The 25,252-nt window shown below is 45.1% G+C and overlaps 1 protein-coding gene across 1 annotated transcript in view; it reads left to right on the top strand.

Moving 5' to 3' along the window:
• The window catches only part of LOC137650994 (centrosomal protein 43-like), a 95,536-nt gene extending 79,615 nt beyond the window's left edge, over positions 1-15,921 (top strand). The window contains exons 7-8 of the mRNA XM_068384136.1: positions 10,937-11,088; positions 12,398-15,921. Of these exons, the coding sequence (XP_068240237.1) occupies positions 10,937-11,088; positions 12,398-12,469 (224 nt within the window). The 3' untranslated portion in view covers positions 12,470-15,921. The remainder of the gene's footprint in view (positions 1-10,936; positions 11,089-12,397) is intronic.
• The last annotated feature ends 9,331 nt before the right edge of the window (positions 15,922-25,252 follow it).

Genomic DNA, 25,252 nt, shown 5'->3' with positions numbered 1-25,252 from the left:
CTTTAAAAACGTAGAAATGGTCGACTTCGCCATTCCGTATTCTACCGCTAAATCGGACACTCGTACACCATTCTCATATTTCGCTATAATTTCCTTCTTCAACTCGATCGTTGTTCGCACTGTTTTCCTCTTCTCCTTCCCCTTAACACTCATTACTTTCTTGGGACTCATTATGAAAGCTAAAAAAGCAATTAAAAGCACTGAAAATCACTAAATCACAACGAATGCTGATCGCGCGTTGTCTGAGTGACGCTCTCGAGAGAACTGATGCTTCCCGAACAAGCGAGAGTGGCCGAGATGGCGCGATCATCACAAAGCCCATGCGGTCGTCACGTGTTCGGCTGGTCGAGTACCGAATTTTTGGTCGAGCACCGCAGCAAAAATTTCTCGAAAATTTTGGTCGAACTCCGAATTGTTCGAGTATAGAGTCGTTCGACTACCGAGGTATCACTGTAATTGTAGTGAGTGCAGGGAGTGGTCTTCCTCCCAGTGGGAGAGGTTTGCGTGACTGCGGAAGAAGAAGTCCAAACGGGATATTTCTCCTTCAAAGGCTGCTTTGAAGAGAGGAAAACCCAAGGCTTCTACTTCCGTCGCCCAACATTCCTCCGAAGCTCATACTCGGTCGGTCTCTTACGAGAGACCGTCGAGTAGTAGCGTAGACCAAGTTATTTCCGACCAACCCCGGGTCTCGAGAGATGAGGTTGCTTCCCCTATCAAAGCAGCCCCACCTCTCCCCCCGGGTGAGGCCTTGTCTCTAACTTCCCTTTTTCAGATATGGTCCTCTTTGGGGCTCTCGGGTTCGCCCTCCAAGGAGGCCCTGCTGCAGTTCATCCGCATGGGTGCTTCTGTTAAGCAATCTTCGTTGCCGTCAGAGGTAGATCCCCTGACTCTTGTTGGCGTTGTTGTGTCAGAGGTTTCTCATGCTGCATCACCCATTTCCTCTGCCACTCCAACCTCTACAGCTGTAGCTGCCGACTTAGTTTTCCCCGTTCCTGACCATCCACTGAGGAGGAAACTAAGTTCAACGTCGGTCTCTCCTGTAAGTGTTTCTCGCCCTCGAGGGAGTTCACTTATAGAGACTCCTCTTTGGAGGACTGCTGAAGGTCAGCTTGCTGATCCAACGGCCCCCAGAGGGTGCATCCGTCGGAAGGCTCGCCTTCTTCTTTGCTTTAGAGGTCTCCCTTCACCTGCGGTGAAGAGGCGCCTCTTTGGTTCAACGTCATCACTAGAGTCCCCCGCAGAGGAGCCTCCGTCAGACCTTCATTCATCCATCACTGTACCTGCAACCAGTCTTGTGACTGTAGCTCCACCGAAGTGCACAACTGCGCGCCATCACTCTCGCCCTGCGCACCACACGCCAACGTGCCCAGACCTTCTGCGCTCACCAACAGCTCGTCATTCTACAGCGCTTCGGCCCGCCCCTAATCTTGCTCGCCCTCACAGACGGCAGCAGCCTCACGTGCTTGCGCGCCAACGATCACCTACACGTCAGCGCTCTCATGCGCGCCACGTGCCCCCAATCACCTGCGCACCTTGCGTGCACACCCCCAGGGTCGCCCACGCGCCAGCACACCACAGCGCACTTGCACTCTCCTGCGTGCCCACGATTTACGCGCTAGTGCTCTCCTGCGCCCACGCTCCTACGATCTCCTAAACGCCAGCATCTACCTGCACGCCAATGCTCGCCCACGCGCCAGCATTCTCCTGCGCGCCAGTGCTCACCTGTGCGTCAGCGCTCACCTGCGCACAAATACTCTCCCACGCGCCAGCGCCTTCCCGCGCGCCAGTATTTACATGCGTGCCAACATGTGCGCTCTTCATCACCTGTGCTCCAGCCTTCGCACCAAATATCTGCGCGCCATCTTTCTCCAGCGCACAAGTCTGTAGGTGAGACGACAACCACGTTGCCGCCCTCACCTACGCGCCAACTTTTACCAGCGCGCCAGCGCTCGTCTGAATTTTTGCGCTTGCCTGCGCGCCAACTATCTCCCGCGCGCACACACAGGGATGTGCGTGTCCGCCAACTCTCTCCTACGGACGTGCGCCAACACTCTCCCGCGTGCCCACCAGCATTCTCCCGCGCGCCAATATTCTCCCTCACTCGAGCGCCACTATTCTCCCGCGTGCACCAACAGATGCGTCATCCGGCAAGGTCACCATCGCCTCATTCCCTTCCCCGCAAGCTCAAGCTCATACCAACATGCACTGTGGGAGAAGGGAAACACTGTCATGCAAAGGGGTTCAGTATCCCTAAACTTTCTTCTAAGGCGGACCCACCTATTACAGTAACTCCTCGTAGGGAACCTTCGGTCCCTTTCCCTTCAGGGTATCTGTCTGACAGAGCATCTGTCAGCCAGTAGCCCTGGTTCAGTGCCCTAGTCAGAGCCGTAACACAGGCTTTCAAGCCAGTCCTGTCTGATCGCTCATCAGAGCGACCTATAGCGCTAGACCTAAGGCACGGAACCATGGCTTCCTCTACCCCTTTGAAGAGGAAAAGAGGAGTTTCTGACGTGGTCACTTCCCCGAGGGCGAAACTGACTCCATGCAGACCATCGAGGCAAGTTCCTCCTCTTTCTCAGAAAGACTCTCCATCCCTGTCGTATGAAGATCTTCCGTCACCTAGGGAACCTCGCGAGGAGAGACCCTCTCCCATCGCACCAATGGAGGAAATCTCTCTTCGTACCGAGAGTTCCCCGCTATCTGAGATCAGAAGGGACATGCCACATAGGTCATCGATGTTGGAGTCTTACCTCCTTCCCCGGAAGGAATCCAAAGACTTCAAAACTATGCCGAAGTCGTCCACCAGGGCTAGAATGGAGACAGCCAGTCACTCAAGGAATGTCCGTGACTCAACCCAAGAAGAGCCTTTGGGGTTAGAAGGAGACTTCGCTGCAAGTCTTACAGCAGGAGGAGACCAGCAAGAGTCAGAACATGCATTCTGGCAGGTTCTGACTCTAATGAGGGTTCTCAATGGGTTTTCCGACCCAGAGAGACCCCCTCGAGAGGGCAAAGACAAGGTCCTAGACCGCGTCTTTGGTACTGTACTCAGAAACCCTCAAAGACCAGTGCAGCCCTGCCCTGGTCCCAAGGGGTGAAGAGTACCAGGGACAAGATATTCCAACAGCTCTCTGAGTTTGCCTCCTCCAACCGTGCCGGTAACATGAACAAGCTCCTCCCACCTCCTCGTGTACAGCAGAGTAGGTACTTCAAGATCCTGGAGGAATCCAGTTCAGTTCTTCCTCTTCACCACTCTCTGGAAGAGTTAACCAGGGGAATCTCTTTCGAGAGAGACTCCAACCGGCAGGTCTCATTCTCGGCAACCTAGATCCTTAATCAGGAAAAGGTCACAAAGTATGCTATGCAAGCTACTTCGTCGCTGGATATCTGGTTAGGGACCTTAGGTATCCTGATACGATCCGAGGATTTTTCTAAGGATCTTACCAGGAAAGCTATGGAAACCTTCCTACTCTCACGCACTCGCACGATCGAGTTTCTTGCCCACCAAGTCTCAATCTTGTGGGCAAACACCATCCTGAAACGTTGAAATGCAGTGTCTGAGAGGTTCCACCAGAAGGTCCTTAGCGTCGAGATAAATAGGCTCAGACATTCCGCCCTAGAGGGGTCCCATCTGTTCGAGCCTAAGGATGTGGAACTTGCTGCTGAGAGGTGGAGGAAGTCTCATCAAGACTCCCTCCTCCATAGGGCTTTAACATCTAAGCCCTATAAACCTCCAGCACCACAGCAGTCCCGTCCAACCAAGACCACAACAACGACAAAGACAGCAGCGAAGACAATGGTGTCTAAGCCCTTTCTTGTCAAAGACAGGAAAGGCAAAAAGTCCTCCAGGGGATCCAGGGAAGGGAAAAATCATAGAGGAAGCAGTCGAGGCCGCAAGCACTAGGATAGGCAGTCCCCCCGCCAGTGGGGGGATGCCTACAAAGTTGCGCAGAGAAGGTGGAAGCAACTCGAGGCCCATTCCTGGACAATCTCTGTGATCAGTCTAGGATATCGCATCCCGTTCATAACATCTCTACCTCCCCTGACCAGGAATTCAGTGTCATTGAACTCGCTTGCCATGGGATCGGCAAGGGGGCAAGCCCTTCGGGCAGAAGTCCAGACCCTGTTGAAGAAGGGCGCTCTCCAAGAGGTCCTCGACGGATCCCCAGGCTTCTTCAGTCGACTATTTCTTGTAAAGAAGGTGTCTGGAGGCTGGAGACCAGTCATCGACCTCTCAGCTCTGAATAAGTTTATCAAACAAACTCCGTTCAGCATGGAGACGGCAGACACGGTCAGACTAGCAGTAAGACCGCAAGACTTCATGTATACACTGGATCTGAAGGACGCGTACTTCCAGATCCCAGTCCATCCGTCTTCAAGGAAGTACTTAAGATTCAGCCTAGACAACAAGGAGTACCAGTTCAAGGTGCTGTGTTTTGGTCTCTCCACAGCACCACAGGTTTTCACCAGAGTGTTCACCCTTATATCTTCGTGGGCACACAGGATCGGCATCCGTCTCTTCCGTTATCTGGACGACTGGCTAATCCTAGCAGACTCAGTGTCAACCCTTTTCTTCAACACGGAGACAAACTTCTGAGACTTTGCCAGGATATGGGGATCATGGTAAATCTTGAGAAGTCCTCTCTGCTTCCCACTCAGAGACTGGTATACTTAGGCATGATTTTAGACACCAATCTCCACAAAGCCTTTCCATCAGACGACAGGATAATAAGGCTGAGAAAAGTTGCAAGACCTTTTTTCAGACGAGAAGAACTTCCAGCCAAATCGTGGTTACGACTCCTCGGTCACCTTTCATCGGTGGCCCGTCTAGTTCCCAATAGTTGCCTCAGGATGAGATCCCTCCAGTGGCGACTCAAGTCCCGGTGGAATCAAGCCCACGAGTCCCCGGACATCCAGATCCCCATGGGACCTGCGGAACTGACAGACCTTCAGTGGTGGGTGATAGACAAGTATCTACGAAAGGGAGTGGCCCTTCTTGTCCTCCCCCCCGATTTGATGCTGTTCTCAGACGCTTCAAAAATAAGGTATGGGGCCCACGTGCTGCACCACACGACCTCAGGCCTCTGGTCAGAGTCAGAAAAGTACCTCCACATAAATCTCCTAGAGATGAAGGCCGTCTTTCTGGCCCTTCAACAGTTCCAACAGTTCCTGGCAAGCCACTCAGTGGTGGTGATGAGCGACAACACCACAGTAGTGGCCTACATCAACAAGCAAGGAGGTAATTTTTCGCAGCAACTATCCCATCTAGGAGTAGAGGTACTGAGATGGGCCAAAATCCACCCAACACCACTATCGGCATGCTGTATTCTGGGCAAAAGGAATGTGCTCACCGACAACCTGAGCAGAGCATCTCAGATAGTGAGTACCGAGTGGTCTTTGGATCATCTAGTATCCAACAAAGTCCTGACTCTGTGTGGTTCTCCAACTGTGGATTTCTTCGCAATGGCCCTGAACTTCAGGCTCCTGCTGTATTGTTCCCCAGTCCCAGACCCCAAGGCTCTCTGGCAAGATGCTTTCCAACAACGGTGGGACAACATCGACGTCTACGCCTTTCCCCTGTTCTGTCTGATGAGGAGGGTACTCAACACGACCAGAACATCGGTCATCTTTCAATGACCCTCATAGCTCCGCTATGGCATTACGCAGAATGGTTTCCGGACCTTCTGCAACTCGTAACGGAGCCTCCAAGAACTCCCTCCACGACACAATCTACTCAAACAACCACATGCCAACATCTTCCACAAAGCCGGAGGTTCACTTTGACTTCACACCTGGAGCCTATCCAGCATCTCTCTAAGGAATTTTCGCAACAAGTTGCGATCAGGATGTCTGGACAACTGCGAAAATCATCAGCAGCAGTCTACCAGGCAAAGTGGAAAGTCTTCTGTGGTTGGTGTTGTGGAACGGGTCTCTCTCCACTCGATGCCACTATTCCAGCAATAGCGGAGTTCCTCGTGTATTTGCTTGAAGAAATGCGCGTATCAGTCTCGGCAGTGAAAGGCTATCGCTCAGCTTTAAGCCTCGACTTCAGACTGAAAGGAATGGACATTTCTTCATCGCTAGAATTTTCTTTACTCATACGGAGTTATGAACTTACCTGCCCCCAGTCAGAAGTGAGACCTCCCCCATGGAACGTGGTTTGAGTTCTCAGATCTCTTAAGAGACCTCCTTATGAACCATTACACCAGGCAACAGATCCCCACCTGACTTGGAAGACGGTGTTCCTGCTAGCTTTGGCTTTGACCAAACGAGTCGGTGAACTTCATGGTCTCTCATACGACATCGTCCATTCAAGAGGATGGGTAGAGGTAACGTTCAGCTTCGTCCCTCAGAACCCGGGAGTAGCGGATCCTCGACTCCTTCCAGATTTCTAGTCTCTGTACTGTAACACATGACCCAGACCATCTCTTGCTATGCCCAGTAAGCAGTTTGAGGCTGTACCTTAAGAGAACAGCCGCAACCCGTCCTCGTGTGCCTGCACTATTCGTCAGCACAGGAAGGACCAAGAGGAGGGTCACTAAGAACACCATCTCAGCGTGGATTCGCAGGGTCATTGACCATGCACTGAATCCAGACCCTCCTCCGTCACGTTGCCCCAGAGCTCATGATGTCAGGGGAATAGCTACGTCCCTGGCCTTCAAAAGAAACTACGCAGTGATGCAGGTTCTTCAAGCTGGGGTGTGGAAGCGTCAGAACACGTTCACATCCCACTACCTGCGAGACGTGACCCACAGGAGACTCGATACGTTTTCTATTGGTCCTGTGGTGGCTGCACAACAGCTGGTTTAAAACCTCAAGCTCATTATTGGATAAGTATCAGAAGGTTCAGGGCATTGTTACCCAGTTTTAGTCTGCATGAATGAAAAAGTTTGACTGGCTATTATTCTTTTCTTCATTCTCCCCTCTCTTGGGGAAAGCAGCATCCTGGGTTCTCTGCATAACTGACCTCAAACCAATGCAGGTAAACCATGCTCCCTTGTGTACCTAGTATTAAGATTAATACTGTTGCGTCGCCATACCCTGACGAGGTGGTATTGGGAAAGTCCTAGTGCACAGTTTTTCCATCTACAGAACTCGGAATAACTTTACCAGGACAGTCACACTTCTACAGAACTCGGAATAACTTTACCAGGAGAGTCACACTTCTACATACCTTCACACACAGCTTGCGTAGGCCGCGAACCTTGCGTAGCAAGGTTTTAGCGAGGTGCAGGGATTCCTTATTCTTTGAGTAGCCAACACACTCAGATAAGGAGCCCTCGGGTAAAGCCAAAAAGCCAGATTGGCTGGGACGTCAACCCTTCGTAATGGGTGAGTCACTTATATTAAATAGCGTGGTTTGTATTCCAGTTACGGAACAAATGACAGATTCGTAGATAATTTGTATTTTTCCTAACTATACAAACCTTAGCTATTTAACCAAACTTGCCCTCCAGCCCTGTCCCCCTTGAAGTTCTACCTTCAAGCAAAGTGAGCTCGATCACAGGTGTGTGAGGGGGATCGGTAGCAAGCTACCCTCCCTACCCCCTGCTAACTAGTGGTGTGGGTAGTTAACCTACGTTAAAAATTAATGGCTCGTCATTTCAGCTACGCCGAAAGTAATACCTCTATTAAATAGCTAAGGTTTGTATAGTTAGGAAAAATACAAATTCTTTACGAATTTTTCATGTTTTGAATGAGATGCACCCTGGTGTGCTATTGCTCTCATTGGTGCCCATAAGCATTGACTTCTGTGAGAGAGACTTTATCTCCGAGTTCTCTGCCTACTGCTCTGGGAGTGCTGTAAGCAATGTTTTGGGCTATAGCCCAGTTGAGCATACTGAATTGGTTTCCAAACCAGCTAAGTGTGCCCCTTCATCTCTTCAGGCTTCTGTTCCAAGAGATTTAATAACGAGCGTGTGAGGTTAAAGACCGCCATCACCAAATGTGTCATCCATTAACAAGTCCTCAGCTTGTAGCAGTTTGCCACCACAGAGCTCGAACCTCAGGCACGCAAGGGCCTACTTGTCAGTGAGAAGCTTACAGTAGCGTGCCCCCAAGCAGTCTGTGGCCAAGAAGCATGCCAACCTTGTGTGTGCGACTGCACCGTTCATTTATGAACGTCTTTCCCCCCACAAGAGCAGACACCACCTCAAGGGATAGTACGAACTAAGAAGAGAAGGCATCTGTAGGATATGCCTCTCAAAGATCCTCTGAATGCAAAGAAAGGAGTTTCACACCCTCAAGCGCGATGAGTTGCTTGTCGTTCCTCTGAACGCCAAGAAAGGAGTTTCACGGCCTGCAGACCCTATGTTGGGGCTCCTGAAGTTTAGGGATGAATATAGGCTCTCTCCTATCAAGATTGTATAGCGGAGAGGATCGAAATCTAGACAAGTAATATCACAATCATGTCTGAACCCAGGTCCCTAGATGAGATGGCACCCCCTCTCTCTGAACATCATCCCCTTACCTCTCTCCCTTTTCTAGAAGAAAGTCAGGCAGATGTCCCAAAAAGAATAAACAGGCGTCATTTGTAACAGACTGTTACAAGTTCATCGAGACTTCCCATGTCACCAACTCACCGGGTTTAGCCAAGGGGAGACCCTTGGAGTCCACATCTCCCAGACCTTAGGAGGAATCTTTTTTTCCTGAGGGTCTTAGGACTTATCTGGAAACTGAACAACTTAGGTGATGCTCCAAAAGTGCCCCTCTCTGGAAGGTGGACCTCCATTGATTCCTTATTCAGGAAGGCACACATCCTAAAGCAACACCTTGAGCTGCTGTGGTCAAGTTAGATGGAAAAGATTATTCAGAAACTGCAAGCGGGTCTCACCTCTTTAAGTTGATTCCTCCTGTTTTTTTCGAAACGGGAAATTGTACAGTATATGACAGAGGGAGCCCAGCCTTCCGCCTCTTCCCGGGGATGTCAGCAAAAACAAATGTCAGTTTTCTCAGCCTAGTAGGCCATGAACATGGAAGCAGCAGCTCTCAACCTACTGATGAAGTTGTCTCTGTGATCCATACAGCAATGGTGTTATCGAGAATAGATTATGGTAGCCCAATAGATCATGATCTGAAGCTGCTTTGAAGTCTATAGATCCAATACACATTCGAAATCAGAGACCTTATAGTGGAGCCTTTAGATCTTCCCCGAATATGTCAGTTTAATGTGAAAGTGGGAAGCCACCATTATCCTTATACCAAGATTTTGTAACAATGCAAAGTGCATTAAAGATCCTATCCCCTAATTCTCCAACAAAGCTCTTCAATCAAAGTGATGTATTCATAAACAATCATGAACCAACATTCCTCATAGGAGAAAAAAGGCTACTACAATCTACAAACAACTCTTATTCCTCCAACTTGGATCATAAATAAAACAAGAATATGCTTTCATCTTTTTAATTTATGAAAGAAGTATAACTATACTCCAAGTCACCATAAACAACATATAATGTATTAGAACATACTCAAAGGAAAGGAGTTCACTATACAATACTATATACTGTATACCTACAGCTCTAAATCTTCAATGCTTGTTGACTGTACTCCAGTATCCTTAGACAGACATGTCAGTTCTCATTATCAAGTAAAGCATCCGTAATTATATCAGAACTATATGCAACTTTACTAGCAATAGACATTGTTAAAAATATTGGAGATAGGGAAAATAGCATACTTGTTATTTATTTAGATTCTTGAGGTGCTATAGAATCCCTAACAGGTTATACACATAAACCAACTAGTATTACAAATGGAAGAGCTCCTTAAAAAATTCTATTCTAAATGGGTAATTATTGAAATATGTTGGATTCCAGCCTATGTTGGAGTATTTGGTAATGAAAAAACTGATGTTGCTGCTAAATTAGCCACAAATTTACAAGTCGGCATTAAAGTCCCCGTTAAGAACTACATTACTGGAAGGCAGCATCAAAATGACAAAATATTTGGAATGAACCAGAAAATAAATTAAAACAAATAAGACAAATTGTCTCACCATGGGAATCATAAAGTCTTTCTGAAGTAATTTTAACAAGATTGCAAATTGATTATACAAGATTGACCCATAGAATTTTCATGTGAAAAGGATTATTTGCTTCTACTATTTCATCCATTCCCTCCCTTGAGGGAGCTGCAATGGTAACCATTATTTTCTAGACGGGATGATGATGAAAGGGCTTCATAATTGAGCAACCTTTTTTTCCAGACAGGATCTGTTGCAAAGTGTCTCCCTTATCCTTTTTTAACAAAGGGGAGGGTGGACGAATTTATATCAAACCCATTATTTGTCTTAAGCTTTATGTACATTCTGACAGTATAACACAGACAGATATACTGTACAGGCTCCTCCATATACCAGACAGCATATAGGTATGGTCCTAACCTAACGCCTTTAGGCGTACCTCAACTTAGGGTGTTAGGAGGTTGCTAGACTCATTGCCTTTGCTCCGTTACAGGATCAGGCAGATTGACATTTCCATGGATATTTAACCCGCCAGAATTTTTCATAAGGACTACCTCCCACCAATAAGCAAGTCTCCAGTTTAAAGAACGATAGGTTTATATTTGTATAGGAACAAATAACCATTTTTAAAAATAATCTTTATTTTCCTATATACCAACTGGGGTACTTCAAGTTCCACTTCTTACCTCAAATATTCCTCCAAGTCCCAGGCATAAGGTCAAAGTAACTAGTTAAGCTGACTGAAAGGTGGGCAGTTTCAACATACTACCCATTGGTTGTTATAACTGCCTTGTTAACAATTTAGTGACTGCTCCAGTTTCTGAAGTGATACTCCTATTAAAAAGAAAGTTTGTATAGCTAGGAATATTAAGTATTACTTTGAATATTTGATTTTAGCTAGGTCTCTATGAAGGGACCTGAGGGGATTCATACCAATATTATAAAAACAATAAGTTAACATTCACCTTTTTTCAGGAGGTGACAAGCACTATGAAGAAGACTTTTCATCTATGAGCCAGAAAGATGGGCAGGAAGAAGAGGAAGAGGAGGGGGAGGAGGAGGAAATAGAGGAAGAGGAGGACATTGAGGAAGATATTTCAGATTTGATTAACTCTAGCATATCAATTGTAAGTACATTCCAAGATTTGTTGAGGATTATATATATAAAATTTCCTAATTTTGTGGAAGATATAGATCTGGACAATCCTGGGCAGGTAACTCATGCAAACCTATTTCTTTGCAAGATGGTTTGAACATCCTTAATAATAAAACGAATAAAAGTAAGACTAATTATTCTAATACAAACTAATAATTTAAATTGCTATTTTGTTTGCCACCAAATCTTTGATATTGCTATTTTCTTTGCCACCAGATATTTTATATTGCTGTTTTGTTTTCCACCAAATATTTGATATTGCTGTTTTGTTTTGCCAACAAACATTTGATATTGCTATTTTGTTTGCCACCAAATATTTGATATTGCTATTTTATTTGCCACCAAATATTTGATATTGCTATTTTGTTTGCCACCAAATATTCAACCTTGCTATTTTGTTCGCTACCAGATATTCAATATTGCTATTTTGTTTGCTACCAAATATTCTTAGACAAACCCTCTTCCGAGTAGAAGAGCACCAATAATTCTGAGCAGTGCACCTTTGCATCCAGGATGAACATAGGTCACGACTGATATTTTGGCTTCTTTTTTGACAACTGCTGTGGTGCAATGTTGAGGGCCATCAAGTTCAATACATGGGTTTTGCATTAAAGATTTAAGTTTTGCTAAATTTTGTAGAACAATATTGTAATGAACTAAGCCATGACTTATAGTGGTGAATTTTGATTTAGGTGGATACGATTTGCATTGTCTGATCCACAGGCTGTTGGAATGAGATATCTGATCCACAGGCTGTTGGAATGAGATATCTGATCCACAGGTGGCTGAAATATAGATACTTGGACCTTACTGGTTATTATTATTACTAGCAAAGCTACAACCCTAGCTGGAAAGTAAGATGCTAAAAGCCCAAGGTCTCCAACAGGAAAAAATAGCCTTGTGAGGAAAGGAAACATGAAAACAGATAGAATAGTAGGCCTGAGCGTACCCTCATGGTTAAGACAATTAATTCATATGGAAAAGTTAGTCGCAGATAGGTTTCTAGTAGCAAGTTTATAGGCTTTTTCAGCGGGTCAAAGGTGCAATTTGGTGCACGTGGAGAGTTGTTGCGTAGATGTGAGGCATTTATGATTATTGGTTTATGTGAAAAATGTACTTTGTTATAAAATATTTGTCTCATTAACTGTCAAGTTTCTGTAGTTCATAGTCATTTTGGTGTCTTATGAAGGCAATGTCATGTTACTGAACAAAGGAAACTACCATACCGTTAAGAAACCTTATTTATTTACAAGTAATACTTTAGTACCTATTTCTTTCAGGGTTCAGATCACACAAAAGACCAGTCATTATCTCAGGCAAGTGATGTTCCTAATTATCAAGAAAATCTGTGACATTCTTCATTCCAACATCTCTCATCAGATCATCTCATACCGAAGGGTTAATTATAACTATTTATGACAAATGATATGGTCCACCTCCAGTAATCACTTTAATCATACGTCCATTATTTTTTCCACTTGAATGTAGAAAATACTGTAGTAATGCAAGTTGTAGATTATAACTTCTGTGGGGAATGTTATTCATAGTTGATATTTTTGTTTAGACCCTTCCACATGAGGGGAAAATGCAGGGGGCACTCTAATTTGCCTGTATTTCTATCGCCTCGAAACATTGTTACCAGTTCAAACAGCCCAAGGCAGACAGTAGGCACCACAGGCAGGCAAATGTATGACAGGTCGGACGTCGTGCAGAGTAAAGTCAGAGTTTTGTTAGACAATACTCAAGTGGCAGTCCACGGGCTCAACAATGGGCACGGGAACTTTGATGGTTTGCCTGTCATTTCCTCGTCTATGACATCGTGTACACTCTTGATCATCATGCATACAAGAAAACTGGTAACAGTGTCTGCCCGCCGTAAATTTGCCCCCTCGTGTGGAAGGGCCTTTGAACTTGTTAAACTTCTCCATTTAAAATTGCCTTGAATTAAAGCTAGATGTGCCTCATTCCAGTTAAACTGTTCTTGTTAGTTTAATCAAATCTTATTATTATATTTGTAGATTAATGAATGCTATAATAATTCCAGCTCTAAACTGAAACTTACTAAATACTGCCCAAAGATTATGAAAAGTGCCTGTAGAGCTCTTAAGGTATTTAAGACTGTGATTATTGCCTAGGGCTTTGTCCTTAATAGCTTAAGTGTTAAACATTTATGCGTGTAATCTGCTTGCCAGTCTTATGAAAATATTCATTATAGTTTTGTGTTCCATTGACTTTTCACACTAGAAAAAAAAATGATTTCATGTACTGCATATTAAACCTTATAGTTATATTTTAAATCAACTCTATTGTATATTAGATTCTTAGTAATGAATATCCAGGGAAAAAATGTTTATTTACAGAATTCCAGCTTGAGTTATTTATTGTACTTACAATATATTGATAATATTTTCTTTAGAATAGTCTTATTGAAATAACTATCTTTATATTGTATGGCAAAGTATCATATAGTAGTAACTCGGTTTACGAGTTTGATTTGTTTTGTGAGCGAGCATGTAAACTAAATTGCTAATTTTCTAAAATAATTTCCCATAAAAAATAAAGGAAATTCACTTGGTGCATTCCACAAGTTCATAAGTACTCTACACATATTTTTAAAGGTTTTATAGTGATAACTATTAAACGACTTATAACCCCTAACATAAAAAATGAATAAAAATAAATCCCAATGAAACTTTAGCTCACAGACTGATACAGTGCCCATATTTGAAGTTACTCGTAAACCGAGTACTACTGTACATACATACATCCCTCAAAAATTAATGTGAAATTGATTTCTCAATTTTGTCCTGTAATGATTATTGATGAAAGAATTCCACTTTTTAATCTTTTGGAAGATTGAATAAATGAATTATTCCTACGCGGATAAAAACTTCCCGAGTCATTTAATGGGGTTACTGAAGGTTTTGTCTCTTACGGCCAGACAAAAAAAAAGAATCGGTAGATTGTGTCATGCTATGCTGCTGGGCAGCTGAGCCAGTATGCATGACGGGCTATGCTTGTCCAAAGTGTCTAGTCACATCACTTCCGGCCGTGGAGGTAGTAGAACGTCCTTGCTTTAATCCTGTGATCAGACAATCGCATCGCCCGCTCGTCACCTTTATTTTTACTTATGCTTATGTCTCTGTGTTAGGACATTATTTGTTACTTGCTTGTGAATTATTTATGATATAGTGTGCGCCTTTTGACTATGTCAACCTCGATGCGTTCCTGTCTGGGTCATAATGGTCGCCCCTGTGGGACCTTTATGAGTAGAATAGATGTGGATCCTCAACCAGTATGTCCAGCGTGTAGAGGAAAGAAATGTTAGGTAGAATCTCCATGTGAGTATTGTAGGGAGTGGTCATTCTTCAGATGGTATAGATACCGTTCTCGTAGGAAGAAGCGAGCCAAGAGAGATCGTTCGCCTCCTTCTCCCTTGGTAAGTGCGGCGTTGAACGTTCTCCTCCATTCAAGTTCTGCGTGTCAGAATTCCTCTGAGGTTTCTGTCACGAAGGACGATGGCCCTAATTTCATGGACATATCTCCCAATGTCGGTAATATGCATTATGAAATCGAACCTGTTATTATCGTGGATCGCTTAGCTACGGCAGCTGTGTTCCCTGTGCCAGATCTGCTAGAGGCTTTTCTTCCAACCTATGCTGCCTTGTCTAGATCCCCCTCACCCCACATGAGTGCACTGAGTGGAGAGTTATACCTTTCTGATTATGCACATAGATGTTTTCAGTAGAAGTGTCTCCAATAAGAACAGAAGCATATCCTTATTCCAGAAAGGACCCTAGAGTTGAGCCTGTCATTTTCCCCCGTACCAAGGCAGCCTTATTGGAAGATCCTGATTACTAGTCTACAACTCGTTCTACCGAGAAAGGCTTGCCTCGTACGCCTAGCAGGCCTCAACAGAAAACTCCTCAAAAGAGTGCCCGCAATGAGTCAATCTCTGTACAATGAGGGTGGTTGGACTACTTCACCTGTATCCCCCCCCTCCAGTTTTGGCAATACCTTCATGCTCCGAGCAGGCATTTCCTCCCAAGCTTCCTATAGCTGGAAAGTTGAGTGTAACTACAGTATTCCTGCCATACCTAGAATTTTGTCAAAGGATGCCGTCCGGCCTAAAGTTCAGATTCCTAAATCTAAACATGATGACTTCACTGTATGCGCTGCCTTCGCTGTGTGGGAGGTTATCCCCCCGCAGCCTAGGCAGGCCTGCAGGTCCAAGGAAGTTGTCACTCCCAAGTGTTGTGACGTCACTGAACGCACCACCATCTTGACGCTTGAGCATATTCCTCTGCGTCATGATGATGCTAAGAAATGGCTATTCGTCCATTGGATAGTAGAGGATGTAATAAACCATACAGATTCCCACAGAGTTTTATAAATCCTCGGGCAGTGACTGAAGACATAGAACCTCTCCCTACGCAGATAAAATCCATGTGTATTATTATTTTACAGACAAAATCTTTAATCGTCCGGATAGACCCCACTCGTTCATTCAGTCTGACGATCATGACTACCAGGATAAGCCTTCATCAGAACACTTATTTTTTTTACAGGAGTTGCAGAGCTTGCTTACGAGAATGCATGAAATATTACATGAGGTTGTGCTCAAGATAAATAGAAGAAAGACAGATGATGAGAACGGAATATGCAATGAAGATGGGATATCATTGGAAGGAGAAAGAATCTTTAGAATTTGAGTTTAATGAAAGATTGAAAAAAGCAAATCAGACAATGGCAAAGTTAAGTAAAATTTGGAAATCAAATCACCTGAAATTACATATAAAAATCAGGTTATATATCAGTTTAGTGAGATCCTTGTTACTGTATGGACACGAGTCGTGGTATGACAATGAAACAATATCCAACAGATTTTGTAGATTTGAGAGCAAACCCCTCAGCCGAATATTGGGAGTTAAATGGCAGGAAAAGATTATAAAAGAAACTATGAAAGATTATTTGAATGCATTATGTGGATAAGATCATGGAGATGGGTAGATGGAGTTGATTTGGGCATGCTCCTTGTACTCTCCCAAGAGAGATAAGTTCATCAAACTTTCAACTGTGCTCCATAAAGCACTAGAAGAATTGGAAGACCCAGGCCTACGTGGCTGAGGACTATGAAGCGCGAAGTAGATGATGAAAGAAGTAGTTATTTCAAAGCTCTAGAGAGAGACGACTGGCAAAATCTAACCGAGGCCCTTTGCGTCAATAGGCATGGGAGGAGATGATGATCATGATGACAGGAAGTGGATTCGTGGCACAGAAAATTCTCTCCCCTACATCAGATATAGAAGAATGATCTGGCAGAAGACGTAGACATGGTCCTCGCCATAGACATTCAAAAGAACAGAGTACTGACCTCTCTCTTTGACCTCGTAGAATAAGTTTCAAGAGAGACACTTTAACTTCTTTCTCTCTTGATCTAGACATAGAAACAGCTCTTACGATGGGAATGATCTAGATTCCTCCCCGCCTCTTTTCGTTATCACTCAGCGAAAGGAAGGACGTTGGAGGAAGGCTAAAGAGCGTATCAAATCAGAAAATCAAGAGGACATTTATCACGATTGATGATTATCCTGAAAATAATGTGGTGCGTGCAAGTACAAGTTCTGCTGATGTATCCCCACTCGAGGCCCCAGTGAGTTTGGAAGCCTCTCATTTTATTAAGATCATGAGCCTAATCTGCTACCAAGAGGTCTGGACGAGCCTCCTTTACCACCAACTTCTAGTAGATGATTTGGCATCGACGATATCTTCCCGCTATCTCAGAATCCCAGACTTATATTTGATGTGACCATTTCCAGCCCAACAAAAGACATGAGTTTTTTTAACTCCCAAGTCTCTGCTGCGGAAAACTTGTTAAAAGCAAGTAGGTCTTCGAAACTTCCGCAATTACCTCTACCACACCAGAGAAATTTTTATAGTGAATACTGGTGCTTTTCAGAGCCCTCTACCCATTGATCCAGATGTGGCCAACTTGCTCCCTTCAGTTTTGACTGAAAGACTGCAGAATTTACTAGCCACAATCTAAGGTCCTGAACTGGCAAATATGGAGGTAGCGGAGTGTCGTATAATGTGAAGGGAGTTATCGACGACACGAACACAGATGAACATGATGGTGAGAGGATGACACAACATGACGACCGAGGCTGGATTCCGAAGCTCAGCTGAGAGGTGCCGCAAAGCAGACAACTTCCCAAACCCGTTCCTCCATCAGTCCTGGATAAATTACTTTTTTCTTATGAGGTCCTATCAAGCCGATTTCCCATCGAGGAGTTCATTCATCAGATACTCTGCATTATAAGGGTGTTTATGAGCATGAAGCTGAATAATGATTTTGATTAAACTTTAAGCCCTCACTTAACTTAATGCAAGTAAGAATGCTATGTGTTTGTTGAATGATACATTATGATACATTGCATGTTAATATTGCAAGTCACTTTATGTTTATATCACCTCATCTTGAGAAGGCTCTTTGAACTGGAACAGAAGGCCATGCCTCCTACAAGCCAGCTGCACTGTTCACAAATATATTGCTTTGATCTCTTGCTATTATTCAAGTATTGAAATTGTATCTTGGAGTAAAGGGCAGACCTACTACACCACAGACTTTCTCCCACCTAAGAAAGACTCGTGTTGACTCGGAAGTTTGTATCTGCGTAGGAATAAACTACAGACTATACAGTATGTATTTTTCCTAGCTACACAAACCTGAATCATTTATCAAAGTTCCCACCTCAGCCACCCCTCAATCATGCGCACTGGTTGTCCAGCAGCATAGCATGAGGCAATCTACCGTTTCTTATTTTTTTTTTAGTCTGGCCATAAGAAACAAAACCAGAAGTAACTCCATTAAATTACTCAGGTTTGTATAGCTAGGAATAATACAAATTGTATAAAATATGTATTTTGTAATTTTGATATGGAGATGTGTCACTTTCAATCAATACATTCAGCCTTGTGTAGAATAATCTAATGTGTTTCAGAGTTATTTCAGTATTAATAATTAGCATGACAAAAATAATACATTTAAAAGTTAGGATTACAAATTTCATATGTTCTGACCTACTTGATAATGCGATGAAATATCAAACTAGTTTTCGTTTGAACATTTCCTAGATACTAGTGCTATATTTCAGCTAAAGCATTTTGTTTATCTGAGGCTTTATGGAAGTATAACTATTGTCTAAATGTTTCTGTATAAGATAAAGCTTTTGTATATATTGTTACATAAATGATAATATAGTTAATATATAACAAGGTGCTTGCTTTAGCTCAATTAAAAGTTGAGACAGAGGATTTCCATTAGTCATAAGTAATCCAATGTTAATGTTTTTAGTTTCACTACTTTCAAATAATTGTCACAGTAGAATTTAAAACCTTTACTTTTAATTCTTTTTAAATATATTTTTTATAACGAAGGAATCCTAAAAAAAAGTTTGTGTAGCTGACAGAATAAAGCCGTCCCAATTGTTTTTCTTAAAAACATGTTGGTATGAAAAATGGTGTCTTATTTGTCATACATTTAAAGACCTCAGTTTCCTTGTACCTATTGAGCCTTTATCATAACCAAAATGTTTCTACCCCATTATGTCTATTACAGTATGTGAACATTATTATGACCAGATAAATGAAGTAGAGAATTATGTCCACTGTAAGCACTTTCTCATGGGCAAACAAACTACAGAATTATGTCTACTGTAAGCAGTTTGTTAAGGCCATACAAAACAAGTACAGAATTATAAGAAAAGGTCCTCAATGCTATTTTATTTTGTAGACTATGGTTTGTACAGTTTTCCTTGATGAAATGGTAGTATACAAAAAGGGTTTAACTATAACTGCCTTGAACTTTGAGAAAGAAAGGTTATGCAATAAACTCAGTGGATCTGTAAAACAAAGGATACCTGATTATTTTTATCTTGGACTGCATTATTTATTTACATACATACATATACCAAGGCACTTCCCCCAATTTTGGGGGATAGTCAACATCAACAAATTAAACAAAACAAAAAGGGGACCTCTACTCTCTACGTTCCTCCCAGCCTGACAAGGGACTCAACCGAGTTCAGTTGGTACTGCTAGGGTGCCACAGCCCACCCTACCCTGTTATCCACCACAGATGAAGCTTCATAATGCTGAATCCCCTACTGCTGCTACCTCCGCGGTCATCTAAGGCACCGGAGGAAGCGGCAGGGCCTACCGGAACTGCGTCACAATCGCTCGCCATTCATTCCTATTTCTAGCACGCTCTCTTGCCTCTCTCACATCTATCCTCCTATCACCCAGAGCTTTCTTCACTCCATCCATCCACCCAAACCTTGGCCTTCCTCTTGTACTTCTCCCATCAACTCTTGCATTCATCACCTTCTTTAGCAGACAGCCATTTTCCATTCTCTCAACATGGCCAAACCACCTCAACACATTCATATCCACTATAGCTGCCAATTCATTTCTTACACCCGTTCTCACCCTCACCACTTCGTTCCTAACCCTATCTACTCGAGATACACCAGCCATACTCCTTAGACACTTCACCTCAAACACATTCAATTTCTGTCTCTCCATCACTTTCATTCCCCACAACTGCGATCCATACATCACAGTTGGTACAATCACTTTCTCATATAGAACTCTCTTTACATTCATGCCCAACCCTCTATTTTTTACTACTGTACTCCCTTAACTGCCCCCAACACTTTGCAACCTTCATTCACTCTCTGACGTACATCTGCTTACACTCCACCATTTGCTGCAACAACAGACCCCAAGTACTTAAACTGATCCACCTCCTCAAGTAACTCTCCATTCAACATGACATTCAACCTTGCACCACCTTCACTTCTCGTACATCTCATAACCTTACTCTTAATCACATTAACTCTCAACTTCCTTCTCTCACACACCCTTCCAAATTCTGTCACTAGTCGGTCAAGCTTCTCTTCTGTGTCTGCAACCAGTGCAGTATCATCCGCAAACAACAACTGATTTACCTCCCATTCATGGTCATTCTCGTCTACCAGTTTTAATCCTCGTCCAAGCACTCGAGCATTCACCTCTCTCACCACTCCATCAACATACAAGTTAAACCACGGCAACATCACACATCCCTGTCTCAGCCCCACTCTCACCGGAAACCAATCACTCGCTTCATTTCTTATTCTAACACATGCTTTACTACCTTTGTAGAAACTTTTCACTACTTGCAACCACCTTCCACCAACTCCATATAACCTCATCACATTCCACATTGCTTCCCTATCAACTCTATCATACGCTTTCTCCAAATCCATAAACGCAACATACACCTCCTTACCTTTTGCTAAATATTTCTCGCATATCTGCCTAACTGTAAAAATCTGATTCATACAACCCCTACCTCTTCTAAAACCACCCTGTACTTCTAAGATAGCATTCTCTGTTTTATCCTTAATCCTATTAATCATTACTCTACCACACACTTTTCCAACTACACTCAACAAACTAATACCTCTTGAATTACAACACTCATGCACATCTCCCTTACCCTTATACAGTATAGTGGTACAATACATGCACAAACCCAATCTACTGGTACCATTGACAACACAAAACACATATTAAACAATCTCACCAACCATTCAAGTACAGTCACACCCCCTTCCTTCAACATCTCACCTCTCACACCATCCATACCAGATCCTTTTCCTACTATCGTTTCATCTAGTGCTCTCCTCACTTCCTCTATTGTAATCTCTCTCTCATTCTCATCTCCCATCACCGGCACCTCAACTCCTGCAACAGCAATTATATCTGCCTCCCTATTATCCTCTACATTCAGTAAATTTTCAAAATATTCTGCCCATCTTTTCCTTGCCTCCTCTCCTTTTAACAACCTTCCATTTCCATCTTTCACTGTCTCTTCAATTCTTGAGCCAGCCTTCCTTACTCTCTTCACTTATTTATATGGATAAAATATAAGTATTTTCTAGGAAAAAGAAAGGCACCAAATATCCAGACCAATGGTTCTTCAGCCTATGAGTTGGACAGACTAATTGTACACCTTCTCATAACCAGCTTACCATATCTTTCCATAATATCAGATTTATTCCCACACAAATACAAACCATTCGCTCTTTACTATGAATATCACAAATTTTAAGTAATTTGTATTTTTCCTAACAGTACTTACCTCGAACTACTTTCTTAGGAGTATCTGGGATCTCCTCCCATCCAACCAGAATTTTGTGTAGTGTACCCTACTCCCGTTTTCTATGCGGGGCATCTCTGGCGGAGTGATACGCGCCCAGAGACGACCCGGGGTCAGAGAGCATGCTTGCTCAGGTCTCGCTCTCCAGTAAGTTTTGTCAGATAGGTTTCTATTACGTCCTGTAAAGCACTCGGGGGGTAGGATGGGCGGGCCATAACCCGAAAGTAGTTCGAGGTAAGTACTGTTAGGAAAAATACAAATTACTTAAAATTTGTGATTTGTTCCAACACGAAGTACTTACCTCGAACTACTTTCTTAGGAGATTTATACCTTAGAAGGTAGGAGTGTAACACAGGACCCAGAGACCGTGATGAGGAGAGAAAGGGGGGAGAACCTAGATAGGAGGCTAGGTTCTGGTGACCCTTCAAGAGAAAACATGAGAAAATAGGGAAAACTACCCAAAAAACTATCTTAGTGTCTAAGTAACTCACCTCTATAAAACTCTTCGGAGACGTATCCATTCACTGACAATGTATGTCCTGGCAGTCAAGGGTTTTAGTGTCATTTCAGGAAGGGTAATAAGGGAACAGGGGGGTTAAGGAAGGAACCTGTGTCTCTGGGACTTACTGTACGTGGTTACCCTGGGGCTACACCTTTAAATCTTTTGAAGCGCTGAAATGACGGGACCGAGAGAGAATCCGTCCAAGGACCTCCTTCAAGTAGTGAGCTGTGAAGGTTGACTGATTGGTCCAAGTACCCGCCCGCAGGATTTGGCTGACTGCCATGTTTTTCTAAGGCCAACAAAGTACTCACCCCTCTGATGTCGTGGGGTCTAGGTTTACCCGGGATAGGCATTCCTGCACTATTATAGGCCCTCATGATCACTTGCCATAACCAGAAGGAGATCCTGGTTTTGGAGACTGGTTTCTTCACCAAACCTGAAGAAACGAACAGATTCTTGATTCTGGGTCTAAGCTTGACCGTCCTCTCCAAGTACTTCCGTACTGCTCTGACAGGGCACAGCCGCAAGTCCCTCGGGTCTTGGGGTCCCAGACGGCGGGGTTCTGGGTCTTGGCCACAAAGGACAGTACGAACTTGAAGGTAGCTTCACGCCAACCTTCTGAGTGCGACACCTTGTATGAAGAGTCCGTGTAGCTCCCCTACTCGTTTTGCCGATGCCAGTGCTAACAGAAAAACTATCTTGAGGGTGAGCTCCTTGTCCAAGATGTCCTTCAGGGGCTCGAAGGGAGGTTCCGTCAACATCTTCAGGACCCTAGCTACGTCCCATTGGGGCACTCTAACCGCTTGAGGATGGCATGATTGCTCGAAGCTCTTGATGAGCATCGAGATGTGTCTGGAGGAACCTAGGTCGATGCCCTTCAGGAGGAAGACCTGACCTAGGGTGGCTCGGACTCCTTTAATGGCAGGAATACGACATCTTTACCTCGTCCCTGAGATAGACTAAGAAGTCCGCTATCTCTGGGATGGAGGCCTTTAACGGCTTGATGTTCTTTGCGACGCACCACCTCGTGAAGGTCGCCCATTTTGCCTGGTACACCGCGGCTGACGACCGTCTCAGGTAACCAGACATCCTCGTTGCAGTCTTCGCCGAACACCCTTCCTTCCTCAGGAGACGCTCGATAACCTCCATGCGTGAAGACAGAGGGACCGAGGGTTTTCGTGGAACCTTTGAAAGTGTGGTTGCCGAAGAAGGTCCGACCTGTCCGGAAGGGGCCAAGGTGGAAGGCGCGCCAGTTCCTTTAGATCCGCGAATCACTCTCTCTTCGGCCACCAGGGCGCTACCAAAGTCATCCACAGGTTGTCCGCTCTCCTCACCCTGTTGAGGACTTGTCTGAGCATTCCGAATGGAGGGAAGGCGTACACGTCGAGGTTGTCCCAAGGATGCTGGAAGGCATCTTCGAACGCCGCCCTTGGGTCTGGCACAGGAGAACAAAACACGGGGAGCTGTGTGTTCAGTCTGGTGGCGAAGAGGTCTATTACTGGCGAGCCCCATTTCTGAATCAGAGTCTTGGCCACTTCTGGGTGCAGGGACCACTCGGACTCCACCACATGACCCACTCTGCTGAGGCCGTCGGCCAGGACATTCCTCTTCCCTGGAATGAACCTGGCCGAGATCTTGATCTGCTCCCTTTCGGCCCATTCCAGGAACTCCATCGTGAGGCCGCACAACTCCTTTTATTTTAGTCCTCCTTGCTTCTTTATGTAGGCCACCACCGTGGCGTTGTCGCACATCAGTGCCACGGTGTTTCCCGGGTCTTCTGAACGAACTCTAAGCATGCCCTTTGCACTGCCATCATTTCCAGTACATTGATGTGCAAGTTCTTCTCCTCGGTTCCCCAACTTCCTCTCGCTGTGCTGTCGAGGAGATGAGCACCCCAACCCTCCTTTGATGCGTCCGTGAACAGGAGCATCTCCGGAGGATCGGCCGCGAAGGGTATCCCCTTGAGGGTGTTCGAAGTGTCGTGCCACCACTCGAGGACCTCCTTCGTTTCCGGGGACATCGGGACCACCTTGTGTGGGGAGTCTCTCTGGTTCCAGCCCTCCTTCAGATTCCACTGTACTCTCCTGAGTTTGAGTCTCCCCTGTGGGACTAGCTTCTCCAATGACACAAAGTGACCTATTAGTCTCTGCCAGTCCTTGGCTCTCCTGGGCTGACCCGACAGAAAGGGCCGTAGGATCTGGCTCTGGTTGTCCAGTCTTTCCGCGGAAGGGAATGCTCTCGCCAACCGGGAGTCCAGGACCATCCCGAGGTAGGTCATCCTGGTGGAGGGTATCAATTGGGACTTCTTCAGGTTGATGGTAATACCCGGGACGTTGCAGAACTGTAGGAGCTTCGCGCCTTGCCCCCTTAGTGTTTCTTCTGAGGCTGAAAGTAACAACCAGTCGTCTAGGTACCGAATCAGGCTGAGACTGTCGTGAAGATCCTCGTGAAGACCTGAGGGGCTGTGGACAGACCGAAGCAGAGGGTCTTGAACTGCAACGTTTGGGTACCCCATTTCACCCTTAGGTACTTCCTGCTGGAGGGGTGGACAGGGACCTGGAAGTATGCATCTTTGAGGTCTATGGACATCATGAAGTCTCCTTCCCTCAAGGCTGCTAGGACCGACTTCGGAGTGTCCATCTTGAAGTCGGTCTTGCACAAGAACCTGTTGAGGGCCGAGAGGTCTATGACCGGTCTCCAGACCTCTGTCGCTTTCTCCACCAGGAAGAGTCTGCTGTAGAACCCTGGAGCTGGGTCTTTGACCGGTTCCATTGCCCCTTTCGCTAGCATAGCAGAGACCTCTTCCTGTAGGGCCGCTCTTCTCAAGGGGCCCTTCGGTGCCAACCATTCCGCCTGTTGATCTGGTATGAGAGGTGGGGGGTCCACCAGGAAGGGCAACCTGTAACCTTCTTTCAGGACGGTCACAGTCCACGGGTCCGATCCGTGGTCCCACCATGCTTGCCAAGAATGTTTGAGGCATCCCCCCACCTGAGGCTTCGGCAGGAGTAGGGGGCCTCTCTCCCTATCTCCTTCGAGAGGCGCGGCCCGAACGACCTCTTCTGGCGGCTGAACATGATGGTCTAAATGCTGACTGCGCAGCCGACGTTCCCCTACGGGAGGGCTGCGAGGGTTGCTGCCAGGATGTCGAAGGGGCGTCCCTCCTGGGCTGGTTAGGTGAGGCGCGAGGAAGGAGAGGGACGTCAGACGGAGCTCTCCTATGGGAAGGCCTTCTTGCTGGTGGGGGCCTGGGTTTCATCACCCTCTCCATCGTCTCTTCCACTTCCTTGAGGGGGAAAACAGTCGTCCCACAGTGGAAGGCTCCTCAGGGACCTCGCTTCCCTGTCGGGGAGTCTCCTTACCAGCCTGCTGAGCACTGTGTCCCTCTTCCTCAGAATCCAGTTCCTTCATCATGGCAGTCTCCACGGGGGA

The sequence above is a fragment of the Palaemon carinicauda genome, chromosome 1 (assembly GCF_036898095.1).
Source record: "Palaemon carinicauda isolate YSFRI2023 chromosome 1, ASM3689809v2, whole genome shotgun sequence".
Taxonomy (NCBI): domain Eukaryota; kingdom Metazoa; phylum Arthropoda; class Malacostraca; order Decapoda; family Palaemonidae; genus Palaemon; species Palaemon carinicauda.
The sequence above is the reverse complement of the archived record's forward strand: the minus strand, read 5'-3'. Positions and strand labels throughout refer to the sequence as shown.